The sequence below is a fragment of the Physeter macrocephalus genome, chromosome 10, assembly GCF_002837175.3.
Source record: "Physeter macrocephalus isolate SW-GA chromosome 10, ASM283717v5, whole genome shotgun sequence".
Lineage (NCBI taxonomy): Eukaryota > Metazoa > Chordata > Mammalia > Artiodactyla > Physeteridae > Physeter > Physeter macrocephalus.
The window spans coordinates 33,036,130-33,051,613 of NC_041223.1; the positions used below are offsets into that span (position 1 = coordinate 33,036,130).

At 38.6% G+C, this 15,484-nt stretch overlaps 1 protein-coding gene across 1 annotated transcript in view; it reads left to right on the forward strand.

The window, feature by feature from the left end:
• The window catches only part of SAMD3 (sterile alpha motif domain containing 3), a 56,000-nt gene extending 43,037 nt beyond the window's left edge, over nucleotides 1-12,963 (forward strand). The window contains exons 8-11 of the mRNA XM_024122654.1: nucleotides 5,044-5,244; nucleotides 11,699-11,870; nucleotides 12,366-12,448; nucleotides 12,679-12,963. Of these exons, the coding sequence (XP_023978422.1) occupies nucleotides 5,044-5,244; nucleotides 11,699-11,870; nucleotides 12,366-12,448; nucleotides 12,679-12,963 (741 nt within the window). The remainder of the gene's footprint in view (nucleotides 1-5,043; nucleotides 5,245-11,698; nucleotides 11,871-12,365; nucleotides 12,449-12,678) is intronic.
• Nucleotides 12,964-15,484: the final 2,521 nt, after the last annotated feature.

The following is a 15,484-nucleotide window of genomic DNA, read 5'->3' on the forward strand; positions in this document are numbered from 1 at the left end:
ATTTATTTTGTTTCATATTAGTATAGCTATTCTGTCTCTCTTTTGGTTACTGCTTACTGGTATATCTTTTCCCATCTTTTTACTTTCAATCTACTTATGTCTTTGAATCTAAAGTGTGTCTCTAGTAGACAGTATATATTTGGATCATTTTTTTAAAATCCATTTTGTCAGTTACCTAATATGATTACTGATAAGTTAGGATTTATGTCTACTATTTGTTTTCTATATGTCGTCTTTTTCTTGTTACTTTATTCCTTAATCACTGCCTTATTTTGTGTTAAGTAAATATTTTCTAGTATATTAATTTAATTTCCCTATTGTTTCTTTTAGTAAATAAACATTCATAGTTATTTCCTTAGTGGTTGCCCTGGGGATTACAACTAACTTCTTGATTTATAATAATCTAGTTTGGATTAATAGCCACTTAATTATAACAGCATATAAAAACTTTGCCCCTGTATAACTACACTTGACTTCCTTTTATACACTATATGCCCATCAACACAGAATTTATAACTCTTGCTTCTTGCAATTGTTATTAAAACAAGATGGGAGAAAGAAAGAGGTACAACCTGAAAATACATTGATACTGTCTTTTATACTTACCTATGTAGTGACCTTTACCACTGCTCTGTTTTTTCATGTGGATTTGAGTTACAGTCAATGTTCTTCCATTTTAGCTTGAAAGACCATCTTTAGTATTTCTGGTAGGGCAGATCTGCTAGTGATCAATTCTCTCACTTTTTATTTACCTGGGAATGTCTTAAATCTCTCCTTCGTATTTGAAGGATATATTGCTAGACATAGAATTCATTTAGGGAATTGATTTCTGGTTTGAGAATTGGGTGTTCCAGTGTTCAATTATTATGGTTTTGGCTAGAGCTACCAGAAAACCCTGTCTGAAGTTGGTTAAAACTATAAGGAAAGCTATGCTCTCACATAATAAGAAACCCAGAGGTGGATGAGTGTGGATATGATTGCTGCTCACCAATTTAATCAGCTCGCCTCCTCCAGACAATCAGCATGTTTGTACATCTCCACTCCCTTAAAGTGAGATGTGGCCATGAGACTGACTGATCAATGGAATGTGAGAAGAAATGTCAAGCGCATTCAAGATCCAGTATGCAGTGCCCCATCTTTCCCCTTTCGTTTGCAGTGATGACTGATATTCTAGATGGTGGAGCCAGTTTCTTGGGTGAAGAGGATGAGGAGCTGGGCCCCGAGAGGGACATGTCACATGAGTGATGAACTTCTGTTGCTCTAACGTTTGGGGGTTGTTAGATAGAGCAGCAGCATCTTGCCTATCCTAAGTAATACCAGCGGCTCCAAGTACAGCACGTCAGGCTTTGGATCCACATCTCAGTGATTCTCCTGTTCCAGGGCAGGCTTCATCAAGTGATGGAGTATTATGGACTTTTCTCAGAGTCTGAAACATGAAGAAAACACAATATTTTGCCCGATTCTGATGTGAAATATCTTATCAAACATATACTGGGAATGTTGCAGCAGTTTCTGTAGAGAGGTTAATTTATGTTTTTTATTTAAACTTATGCTATATCTAGGACAGGAACACAGGGATTTAATAAGTGATTGTGGGGTGTCCTTGCATCCAAAGTCCTCCAGACTTCTGTTAAATAAATAAATAGATAAATAAATAAGCAAACTGCCGGGTGTTAAATTACTAACACTATACTTATACAGTAGTCCCCCCAACATCCACAGTTTCGCTTTCTGGGGTTTCAGTTACCCTCAGTCAACTGTGTTCTGAAAATATTAAATGGAAAGTTCTAGAAATAAGCAATTTATAAGTTTTAAGTTGAGAGAGAGACCACATTCACATAACTTTTATTACAGTGTATTGCTATAATTGTTCTATTTTATTATTAGTTATTGTTGTTAATCTCTTACGGTGCCTAATTTATAAATTAAACTTTATCATAGGTATGTATTAAGGGAAAAACATAGTATATATAAGGTTCAGTACCATCTGTGGTTTCAGGCTTCCAGTGGGGCTCTTGGAACGTATCCCCGGCAGATGAGTAGGGGGCTACTGTAATTCATTTCTCTCTTAAAACATTTCTTTTCCTACGTATTGGGTATATATGTACCCAGTGACTTTGGAAGTCATGAAGCAGTTTTGCATGTTAGCTTTCTTTGGCTTACAAATACAGTGGAATTGAAAGTCATGCAAGAATTGCTTAGTCAATGCTAAGGACATACACTAGGTTTCTTTTAATTTCTTTTAGGGCATTTACTGTTTGTTTCTTACTGCACCTGACATAATGATTTATTGTATAAATACTAATCATTTTTATAGCCTTTTCCACAGATGTTTCTCTCATGGTGCAAAACTGAACAAGAAGCAAAAGTTGAAGAAAAATGTTGACAGTTAATTGCATTCTGGACATAATGCAATTACTGCCATCAGCAGGTGGCACATTTGCTAATACTGTGAAGTTTTACAAGTCAGCTGTGCACTTGGAAACACGGGGCAAAGTCAAAGCAGTTTCCCTGCTGATTGACTAAGACATGTGACTGAATGTTAAGGAAAGAGACTGTTCAAGTTACACAGGGAAACATTGTTTCCAAAGTCAATTTGATGACAATAGAAGTGGAAACAGGGATGACTGGAATTTGGTATGAAGAAAACTCTAGCATCTAACACAGCACTGTTCAATAGAAATATAATACAAACCACAGATATAATTTAAGATTTCCCAGTAGCCACATTAAAAAACGTAAAAAGAAGCAGGTGGAATTATAACATTAAGAGTATAGTTTACTTAATGCAATATCATCATTTCAACATGTAATCATTATGAAAAATTGTTAATGAGATGTTTTACATTCTTTTTTTGCATACTAAGTCTTTGAAATTCAGTGTTTCCAGCATACATCTTAATTTGGTCTAGCCACAGTTCAAGTGCTCCATAGCCATATGTGGCTAGTGGCTTTTAGACCGGTTAACTGAGATAAATACCCCCTTAGAGGAATTAGAGGGTTAAATGACACTCTCTGGGGAACACCATGGTTAGCAGGGAGCATGACCAGTTACTAATGTCAAACCCTTGTTGCATTTCTGGGATAAATCCAAGTTAGTTGTTCCTTGTTCCTAATATTTGCAACTTTGTTCATGAATGAGATTGACCTGTAATTATCCTCTCTCATACAGTTCTTTCAGGTTTGGGAATCAATGTCATAGACATAGAGGCTTCATAGAATGGGTTGGAATTCTTCATAGAATTTCTTTTTTTTTTTTTTGACTCCTTGAAAAAATTTGCATAAATTTGGTATGCCCTCTATTTTGAAAGTTTAGTAGAATTTGTCTGTGAAAACTTCAGGTCTTGGTATTTTCTTTCTGGAAAGACTTTTGTCTTCTAATTAAATTTATATAAGGTTCTAGGAATTTCTTTTTAGTCTGTTTGTATGTTATATTTTTCTAGGAATTTGTTCACTTGGTCTATGTCTTGCTAATCATCCTATGTTCACAGATAGTGGATCTACCTGACACTTTCCTAAAATGCTTGTAAAAGTCTTGATATAGGAGCCTTTTAAGCTCTTTACCATTTTTCCATCTTTTACAGGTAACATCTGCTCACATTCTGGTCAGCTAGACAGTTTGTCAACTTGTTGATTCAAGTGTAGTTCAGCCAAGTGTCCACTCAACTAACTTTTCTAGAAAGATTTTTTTCTTGTCTCCTCAAAGCCTGTTGATTACCTTAGATTTTTTAAAAAAATAAATAAATAAATTTATTTATTTATTTATTTTTGGCTGCGTTGAGTCTTGCTGCACGTGGGCTTTCTCTAGTCGCGGCGAGCTGGGGCCACTCTTCGTTGCAGTGCGCGGGCTTCTCGTTGCGGTGGCTTCTCTTGTTGTGGAGCACGGGCTCTAGGTGCACGGGCTTCAGTAGTTGTGGCTCGCGGGCTCTAGAGCGCAGGCTCAGTAGCTGTGGTGCACAGGCTTAGTAGCTCTGTGGCATGTGGGATCTTCCCGGACCAGGGCTCTAACCCATGTCCCCTGCATTGGCAGGCAGATTCTTAACCACTGCGCCACCAGGAGCGTCCCTACCTTAGATTTTTAATGAGAATATGTGACGTACTTATAGCCACCCCACCCCATCCAATGTACCCAAATGCATAGCGAATATAATTGACAGCTTCATGATTCAGCATCACAAAATACCCACCATAATTATTTTGAATTTGGATTATATGGCATGGTACTGCAGCCCTAAAAAAGCATTTAAGAAGGAAAAATACAAACAATAACAATAAAAAAACTTAATTTAAAACCTTTTATCTCTTCTTAATATTTTGTCTTCTAAAATTTAAATGCCTAGGAATAAATGACATTTCTATTCAGTGTGAACATTCTGGATAATCTAGGTTTCCACGTAAAAAGGTAGGTAGGAAATGAAATAACTCTTAGATCTGTCAAGAGAACAGATTATGGGACTTCCCTGGTGGTGCAGTGGTTAAGAATCCACCTGCCAATGCAGGGGACCCGGGTTTGAGCCCTGGTCAGGGAAGATCCCTCATGCCACGGAGCAACTAAGCCCGTGCGCCACAACTACTGATCCTGCGCTCTAGAGCCCGCGAGCCACAACTACTGAAGCCCATGTGCCACAACTACTGAAGCCCGTGCACCTAGAAGCCAGTGCTGCGCAACAAGAGAATCCACCGCAGTGAGAAGCCCGCCCACCGCAACAAAGAGTAGCCCCTGCTCTCAGCAACTAGAGAAAACCCGAGTGCAGCAGCAAAGACCCAATGCAGCCAAAAATTAAATAAATGAATAAATAAATAATTTTTTTTAAAAAGAGAACATATTATAATTCCAGAGTCAGTAATTAACTGTTTGATTTGTTCACAGCGTCAAAGATGTTTGTTAACCACGTTCAAAGCCAAGCGTAATGCTACATAGTAGTGCTCACCACATGAGTGAATCGTGAGTGTGTCGCAACAGCCCATAATTCAGGTTTTCATGAAGCATTAAACTGCCACTTGAAACATGGAACATATTAATATTTTGAAAATATTTTGCAGGAGGAAGCTGTTTGTTTAGATTATGAGGTAGATGAACATATTAACTGGTTCCAGCAAGAATATGTGAAAACAGAAAAGGACTGGAGTGAAATTGATAAGAGGATGAGCCAGACTTTGGAAATAAGAAGAAAGTTGATCGGCAGCAGAAGACCTCTCAAGGACATTCTTAAAATGTTTCCTTTCCTGAAGTGCCCCTATCAGGTATTTTTATTTGCTTATAATAGTCTGATTATAATGTCCAAATTGATTTTTGTCTCTTTCCTCTCGGAGTGGTAACAGGACTATGCAGCAAGATGGTGGTTATGAATCTCAGGAGAATGCGCGAGGCCCAAGGGGTACAACTAGGACCATTTGGTAAAAATTTCTGGAATCATATTCTGATAACACACATTGGCTGCCTTCCGCTTTGAAGAGTTCTCCATCACTGGACACATTGTGGAGGCAGGGGCACCACTACTTTGGGGTATTTTGACAATGGGAAATATTTTCCCCTTGCATGCATTTAGACAATCAAGATAGTTTATGAGATAACTGTTAGCATGCAACATTACTCAAAATCTATTTCCTTTATGATCCCAAATCATTTCATAAAGTGGTCTTAAAATATACAAAGTTTATGGGTAAATCAGACACCCTGCCATTTAGTTTATTTAAGGTGGCCATTAAAGGGTCCTATTACAATTTTAGTGTAATTTTGGCTGTAGTATATAATGAAAGACTCTTCAATGTTTTTATCTGAGAATACATTTCATGGAGGAATTCTGTAGGTGCAATCAGCCAAACTGGAAATAAGAAGTTTTACATGCTTTTCTTCTTCCAAAAGAAACTGAAATAAGAATTTGCCTACATGCTTTATTTTAATAATAATGTCTATAGCAGACATCTGAGTGTTTGCTACATAGCAGCTATGTTCTCAGTGCTTTACATGGATTATTTTATTTAATTTTTTCTCAGCAACCCTACCTTATTTATTGCTTGCTTTCTCCTTAATCTTTGGGTTGCTAGGAACAGTAATATACGGTAGCCTCTAGCTGTTAGAAGAGTATGCCAGATTGACACACGTACAAAATATACTTTTAAAGCGAAAAACTGTTAAACTGATAATCTATAAACTCTTTAAATGTAAGGAGCATGTTCTGAACATTGTAGTAGTTCCCAAAGTACCTAGCAGAGTACTGTGTGTAAAATACAAATGAAGTATTGATTTTTTTGAATGCTGGATGAGTTAGTAGATGGTTGGTGTCTTAGTCCAATCTAGCTGCTATAAACAAAAATACCATCGACTGAGTAGCTTATAAACAATTGAAATTTATTTCTCCCAGTTCTGGAGTCGGGGAAGTTCAAGGTCAAGGTACCTTCAGATTTAGTGTCTAGTGAGAGTCCACTTTCTGGTTCATGGATGGTGCTTCTTAGCTGTAACTTCATATGGCTTAAGGGCAAGCTAGCTCTCTGGGGGCTTTTGTATAAGGGCACTAACCCCATTTATGAGGACTCTGCCCTCATGACCTAAGCACCTCCCAAAGACCTCATCTCCTAATACCACCACACTGCTAGGTTTCAACATATGAATTTAGTGGGGGACACAAACATTTGGTGGGAGACACAAACCAAGGGGACTCTTGGTCCCCTTCATGTATTTCCCCCATTCCCCACTTACAATAGTGGTTAGTAAGGCTGTTCTGGTCACCGATGTTGCAACCTTTGAGGTTTTCACTGGACTGCAGCCTACAAAGTTTTAGTGATTAAAACAGATGAGCTATGGTTCAGTGGCCTTTCAAAGAACTATAGTTGATAGTAAATCTGGGGTTCATTACAGCTCTAATGAAGAGTAGAGACATTTCAGACCAAAGGCTCTATCTCCTGCTTTGTTTAAGTCTCCCATTGTGGCATCTGTAAGTCTTTTCTTCCTATTCCCTCAGGTATTTCACCCTTTATATTCAAAATGTGGATTGGGGTATAGTTTTGGTAATGGCTGTACTTACTGAATAAAGTTGCCCTATTTATTGTTGTAAACAAAAGGATTAAACATTTTAGGCTTCTTCAGGAAGTACGTCCCTAACTCAGCCTTGGGTAGCTAGCTGGGATTAACAATTCATAAAATCCTTGTGGCGCTTCTGAGAATAAAAGCAAATTTGACCTTGCTTACAAATATCCGGTTAACAAACAATCCCTATAGTAGGACAGCTGCCTCTGCTTCAGACCTCCCCCATCACCTGTTTGTTTCTACTACCAATGTGAAAACACTTGGCGCTGAGGGAGCTTGTGGACGCAGGTTGGTTGAAGAGAAGCAGCCAGTGTGGGAAGCTGGTCCCAGGACCCTCAATTACCACCTGTACTCATCAACGTCCTCCTCTCAAAAAACCTTCTGTGCTCCGCAACGGGAGAGGCCACAACAGTGAGGGGCCCGCGTACCGCAAAAAAAAAAATAAAGTTGAGCAAACGGAATTGAAGATAAAATTTAAAAAAAAAAAACAACAAAAAAACCCAACTTTCTCTCAACAGAAAATTTAAAAATTTAAACTTTTAAAATGTACTTCATGAGACTAGAATATTATCAACTAGGAATTTGTTACTGGGACCTAGTGAATGTGGCACAAGACAAGTAAGAAAAGTTGAGGAGGGGAAAATACCAAACACAAATTTAAATAATTCCTCAAATTTCCAGTAAATCCTTTGAAATGCTATAGTTTTCACCTTACTGAGCAACTATTTCAACAATCATTGTTTAAAACTTAAGTGAAGTGCCTAAGAATCACCAGCTAATAAAATAAAGTTTCAAAGGAAAACAAAAGAATCTGAGTTTTGTTTTTGGCCATGATGGAGAAACTGGTCCTGGACCTACCTTCCCATCATTAACATGGATAAAACTGGGAAAAATATCTATGAGGCAACTGCTTCCAGGCATTGGAGAGTAGGCATCGCAGGACTCTGCTCTTTTGTTTGTTTGTTTTATGAAATTGATTATTTTTAATAAATTAATTGAATTATAGTTGACTTACAACATTATGTTCGTTTCAGGTGTACAACATAGTGATTCGATATTTTTATAGATTATGCATTATAGAAAGTTATTACAATTATATTGACTATATTTCCTGTGTTGTACCTTACATCCCTGTGACTTATTTATTTTATAACTAGTAATTTTTTACCTCTTGGTCCCTTCATGTATTTCACCCATTCCCCATCCCCTTCCCTCTGGCAACCACTAGTTTGTTCTCTGTATCTGTAGGACTGTGATCTTGATTAAAGGGGAACATACAGGATGTGCCTCAGTTTTCTTTCTTGGGGTTACTTTCTAGATCATGGCACAAAAAGGTGAAAGCCAAGCAGAATGGTGGTTTCACAGAGTTGAACAGTTAGAGGTGGGAGTTTGGGAATGATGAAGTAGCTGGTATTTGTGAGAGAAGGTACTAGAGGAAAGATGAAGGGCAGAAGTCCATGGTGGGATCCCCCAGAGGTCTTTGGCTGAGAGCTGGACTGCACAGGACAAGACCCCTCAAAGCTACGAAGAGAGGCTGCCACAGGATGGCAACCTGAAAGCAGAGGCGACACGGTACGTTGCTGAGAGTCTTGGGCGTCCATCTGAGACTCCAGAAAGTCCATACTTTATGTCCTAGATTTGAGTTGGGGCCATTGCCTAGAACTAAGGACAAAAGCCAAAATAAACCGAAATAAACTCATTCAAACAAACAAAAAGTTTAAGTCTGACAGAACCAGAGGATCAACCAGAAATTTAATGGCCTGCCAGAACAAAATTTAACACCCTTGAAAGGAACACAGTTTAATCCAGACCCCCTACTAGTGGTCACTAGGGGTAATAGTGAGTGGTGTCACTCCATTTTCCATCCCTGGATTCCTGGACCTGTGAATTCTGGCTACGAGAGAAACAGCACCATATATTGGGCTCTGACTCAGCGCATATACAGCTCCTGGGGAACCTTTCCCCAGCCCTACAAGGAACTGCTACCTAACTGGTGCTGTAACGAAGTCTTCAAAGGGCCATTTCACCGTTCTATCAAGCCAGCTGCTTCAGGATGGTGGGAACACGGTAAAACCAGTGAATTCCATGCAGCATCACTGTGGGATATCTTAGCAGAGAATGGAATATATATTTTAAAAGAACCAAATTGAAATTCAGAACTGAAAAGAACATTTATCTGAAATGAAAACATCATTGGATAGGGAAATGCTTATTGGGAAATGCAAACTAAGGGTCTGTGAACTAGAAGATAGAAATGATCCAATCTGAATAGAAAAGGAAAAAGGATTAAGGTTAATAACCTTTGGGACAAAACCTGGGGTTGTAGAGAGTGGGGCTATTCTGTGACTGACCATTCACGACTGGGGGTTTGGCTACATAAGGTTTGGGGAAGATTTGAGCAAATAAGTAAATATTGGGTTGGCCATTCTGTGACTGACCATTCGTGGCTGGGGGTTTGGCTACATGACGTTTGGGGAAGATTTGGGCAAATAAGTAAATATCAATACATCCAGGATAATGGGAGCCAGGTTTTCGCTGTTGAGAGAGGATGTATGGGAAGCAGGGAGGTTGGAATAAGGCCTGTGTTGTTGGGTTGGAATTGAACGTATCAGTGTGAACTCATGGTTTTTAATACTTATATATAGATATTTAAACAGATAGATGTATGTCTGTATGTGTGCATGTATATACAAATATGTATTTCCTAGCTTTGTTCTGTAAGAAATCCTAGAACACCAGTGAAGCAATGAGCACATCAAGGGCTGAAATCTTAGTTTTTAAATATCATTCTCCATTAAAAGGAACCCGGGGCTTTCAGAGAAATAGCTGACTCCAAGGCTGAGGCAGAAAAAATACGAGATGAGCCTGAAATATTACGTAGTGCCAGAAACTAAGGAAGTGCTCACAGACCAAGAGGCTATGTCAAGAGGATTCAGGGATCAACTCCTACTGGCCAAATCTGGACAATCTGAGCATTAATATAAATAATAAAAGGATTAGAGTTATGATCATTTGAGTAAAGAGGAATTTATTATTCTGTAGTGATACAAATAAATGAATCAATTAATGTAGGAGAAGAGAAAGCTACACCATAGAGTAGAAAGCCAATAAATTTAGAAAGAATTATGGAATTAGAAAATCACCATTTGGCAAGTATCATATTCAATAGTACTACTTGATTCAGGCAAGAATCATTGGTGGATGTGAAATCTTATGGCTGAAAGACAGGAAAAACAATATATTTACATCAACTCAAGGGAAACCCCCCTTAAAACACTTACAACTATATGTTAATTAATAACATATATATTAATTAACCTGTCAGATTCCATCTTCACCGAGTGATAAGTTAGTATCTTCAATAATGGCACCAGTTACCACCTTCTGATGGAGAAGTGCCAGCATTCTTGCCATAATTCATAAATCATGAAGAAACATCATACAAACCTAGAGTGAAGGGTGTTTGCTAAGTGATTGGCCTCTACTTTTCAAAAATGTCAGGGAATTTAAGAAAACCAAGATGCTGCTTCAGATTGAAGGAGACTAAAGAAACATGATATCTAAATCTCACGTGTTCCTGGATTAGGTTCTGGATTTATAAAGAGCATGACTGCAACAGCTGGCAAGTTTGAATGGATTAGATTTTCCTGATTTTGATGGTTATGCTGTAGTTATATAGGAGAGCATCCTTGTACTTCTAGCTAAGTACAGGAATAATAATACGCAATGAAGAATTAAGGGGTAAGAGGGCATCATATCTACAGCTTACTTTCAAATGGATCAGAAATGTTAGCCTTGGGGAAAGTTGTGAGCTCTGTTTACTCTTTCTGCAACTTTAAGGTCAACTTGAATTTAGTTTCTTTTAAAAAAGGTTAAAAAAATTCCTAAGCTGTGCGCCCAAGAAAGTGGACAATATTTACCTTCCTCATGCTTCACTTCACATCCCCCTGCTGAGAGAGGTTCTTTGTAGGGTATTAATCTAAATTAGTCGTCCACTGAGTGTTGCCTGATAGAAGAGCCGCTATGTCTTTGTGAGAATGTGAATTCCAGTTTTCCAATAACTTAACTTTTGGACCTAATCTTTGGGCAATTTATGATCCACCAAAATACTCAAGAAATGATGAGACCCCGTGAGTAGTATATAACTGTTCCTTATAGTGTTTTAAGGAAAGTGATAATTACATAATTCCTACTAGTGTGGGTGATGAACAGTCTTATAATGCCATTCTGTCAGAAAAGTTGGGAGGGGGACAGTGGTGATGGACTTCTCTAAAGGGAAGAACTTAGGCAGTGGCAAAAAAGGTGGTTTTGAGTAAAGGGGTTTCCATACAGGTAAACTGTTTTTGCTTTCACCTTGTAGTCAAATCTCCTAGACTCATTTTGTTTTTCACCCTTTATTTCTGTCTGATCTTACAGAGTTTCTAAAGCTCTTTTCCCTTTAGGATACCATGGTCAGGAATTTTTCAAGGTTTGATTCCTGAAATCTGACAGTTCACTTCAGGCTTGCATTCTTTTCTCCTCCTCTGTCCTAAGTCTTTATACTTCTCCACTAAAGCTAATCAAATATCTAGTATATAAACTAACATTCAGAGCTTAATATAATTCTAAAGAGTAATTTACTTCCTTACATTCTATACATTAGCTTTTCTTGTGATCTTTTTCTTTTTTCAGCTGTTCAGAGAATTCCAACTTCTTACAAGAACAGATATTTATAAGAAAACAAGGCACATTTTGGAATCCTATTCAGAAAATATACTGGCTTCTTTTTCTTTGGTGGACAATCCAATCAATATTGCATTGCAAGAAAAAATGAAACAGCATACAGATGAAGACATGTTGAAACGTTAGTAAACCTAAGGGATAGGGTGATCTGGTCTCAGTTATCTGTGTAATTCAGGATAATCAGGAAAGCTATGCTTTGTTGAATTCAGTGAAACATGTGGGGAAGAAAAAAGAATTTCTCAACTAGGAGGAATTGAGGTGTAGATTTTAAAAGTACACTTGATATTTAGGAAACTAGTAACCTGTTAATTTCATACACAAGGTAATTTACAAGCCACAAGGTAAAGGACAGTGAAATCACCCTGGCTGAGGGACAGAGAGTACAGAACTCTTATCTTCTCCTGGCAGTGATCTGGAGGGCAGAACAGGAGATCTTGAATGTTTATTAGAAGGGGATGTTGGTTTAAAAAATGGTAGGGAAACACTGATCTAGGAAGGCTAGCTTGTTCTCTGTAGAAGGTAACCAAAAAAAATCCACGTTTTGATACTGGCTTTACTTACAACAATTGGTAAGAGCTTAGTTTTACTTGGACTGTGAGTCTGTTTGCTTTGACAGATATGAAGATGACAGCCACCTGTTTACTCCTACCAGATGTTTTCGGGGAGGATCCCAGCCTTTTTGTCATTGTGAATGAGAAGGTATGCGGTATTTCAATGATCACTGGTTTGAGATTTCATATCTTTATATGATTATTTATTTGAAGCAGGATGGTGGCCTATTTTGAAGTTATGTTTTGTCATGTTTACAAATATGCTAAATTGCAACAAGCTCATATATTGTAATATCATGGTTAGATTGAGGCATCTTGTATTATTTAGCTAGTTTACACATCATGGGGTAGTGACTACTGTAATCTTTTTTCTTTCAGGTGCAAGTGTCCACACCCGTGTTGGAAGTTAAGAACCCTTTCAACATGGATGTCTGTGAATTTTCTTTGTATTTAGAAAAAGAGAGACTCACAAAGGTGGATGACTGCATTACAGCCTTGGCCACTCTCATAGCTGCCTTCCATGTATTTGGGATCGAGTGTCCAAGAAGACTGTCCCAAACCCTCAACTTCCTAGAGACACTGATTTTTGATACGCACAGTCCATATTTTCCTTCTGTGAAAGAAAAGGAAAAGGAAGTAGGATTTCAACACCTAGTCACTTAATAACATGCCAAATATTTTATCAGAATTGACCTCTGGGATGGCTGAAACTATTAAAAATTGTTTTGATTTAGTAGAGGTAGGTATTAGAAAATCATCTTGTCTCTAGGATTTGAATGAATATCAATGCCTTCTGTCTCTGCACGTCGATACTTTAATTCTTTATTGAAATTCTGTAATAAAATACTACTTAAAGAGATGTTTATTTTGAGTTCCAAGCAATTCCAGTCCAAGTTAACACTTTCAAGGGTGCATTAGTTTTTAAAAGACACTACGCTTCACATTTTCTTAAATCCTTCAGATTAGGGTATGACCTTGCACTTAAGTTAACGTGCCCACTTTTGAAAGACTTAATGTCCAGGAGCTGCACATTTGTGGCCTGTGGTTCTGCCTCTGGTCTGAACATTGCTTGGAAACATTTTGAGCATCTTAAGAAGATGCTCACACTCCTCAGTTCCTCTTTCCCTCAGCCGACCTGCCCTGGGGGGTGTTTTGGTTTCCTTCATTCGTACCTGTTGAGAACCCGGGCTGCTTCATTCCTGAGGTCTCACTTCTGGCCAGTCCCGCTGGCACAGGTTTTGATCATCTGTGACCTGTCTTCATCTTTCTCTGCTTCCCTCCCTTGAGATACAGTGATGTGCCTGGTTCTTGTCTCCCCACACGGTTTCTGGTTTTCCTTCGCCTTGACCTCATCTGCCCTGGTTGCCCCTTGGGCTTGTTTTGATCTATAATAAGGATCTTGCTTTTCACTCCCAGCACCACTTGGGCCCCAGCTTCTAGCTTCCAGGTTAGGACCCTTCCTAGACTGGCTCTCCAGCCTCTCTCAGGAGCCCTAGTCCTGGTGCCTCACCCAGCCCAAAGCCCCATGTTGTGATTCATCCAACATTAGTTTTAAGGTGCCCCTTGTCATCATCACAATCTCAACATTACTTAGTTTTGACAGAACTGGTCGGTTTAGAGACTGAAGAATTTAAGTGTGCTAATATTGCACCACAATGCGATGGACATTTCCTGGGTTACTTCATCAAATAAAAATTTTTTTAAAGTTTAATAAGAAAAGGGCTCATATGAATTACTGAAGAAATATTTTTATAGCGTCTCTAGAAATACTGCAAAATACTAATATCTTTCTAACTGTTCATTAAAATGCTTAAGTCAGTGAGATAAAAGAAAATGAAAGAGCAGCTGCCCACCTCTGCGATGACTATTTGCTACTTACATGAGAATGGACAGGCAATAACAATTTGGTACATTTCATTTTCGAATAACTAGTCCCAATTCTAGTTTCCATTTCTTCCCTTTCACTACAATGTGCCTTTAGTTCCTTACAAAAAAAAGTTTCTTTTATTTCCTCCAATTATTCTCTCCCCACTCCCGTTTGTGTTTTTTTTTTAACATCTTTATTGGAGTATAATTGCTTTACAATGGTGTGTTAGTTTCTGCTTTATAACAAAGTGAATCAGCTATACGCATACATATATCCCCATATCTCTTCCCTCTTTCGTCTCCCTCCCACCCTCCCTATCCCACCCCTCTAGGTGGTCACAAAGCACCGAGCTGATCTCCCTGTGCTATGTCCTCCCTCTTGCATCTCCCTCCCACCCTCCCTATCCCACCCCTCTAGGTGGTCACAAAGCACCGAGCTGATCTCCCTGTGCTATGTGGCTGCTTCCCACTAGCTATCTATTTTACATTTGGTAGCGTATATATGTCCATGCCACTCTCTCACATCGTCCCAGCTTACCCTTCCCCCTCCCATTTTTTAAGTTTCAAAATCTTACTCCTCTTCTCCCAAATGAATTTACCAAGTTCTTAAAGAGTCCTTTCCGTTGGAGGTCCACAATCTCTATGGCTGGCCTTTTTTTTTTTTTTTTTTTTTTCAATATTGGAGTACAGATTACAGAATAGAGTTCCCTGTGCTATACAGTAGGTCCTTGTTGATTATCTATTTTATATATGGTAGTGTGTATACGTCAATCCCAAACTCCCAATTTACCCCTCCCCCCACCTTTCTCCTTTGGTAACCATAAGTTTGTTTTCTAAGTCTGTGAGTCTGTTTCTGTTTTGTAAGTAAGTTCATTTGTATCATCTTTTTTCAGGGTTAGCCTTGAAAGAAAGCCTCTCTTTGTTCCTTTGGGCTGGGGTCAGAGAGATAGGGGTGGAGCTGCAAGGTAACTGCAGTGAAGTTTGGCTTGGAACATGACAGACATGTGCTGACCATGAGGGCAGACTCCCATAAGCTTTATTGTCTCTTTCAATGGTGTATCTGTCTCCAGTGGACAGCATGGCCATGCCACTTGGCAAATATTCAATATTTCTTGACCAACCTAACCCTGTTTTCTTTGGAAGCTGAGTCCACTGAACCTAGAAGTTGCAAAATAGCAACCTGGGGTAATATTTCAACCGGTAGACAGGACGGACTCCTTTGGCTTGCAGAGTGTTTGTAATTTTTTAAAATGCCTTTAGAGATGGGAAGGTTCTGTCAAGTTCCACATTCCCCATCCCTCCCTTTTGTCTTACTCCA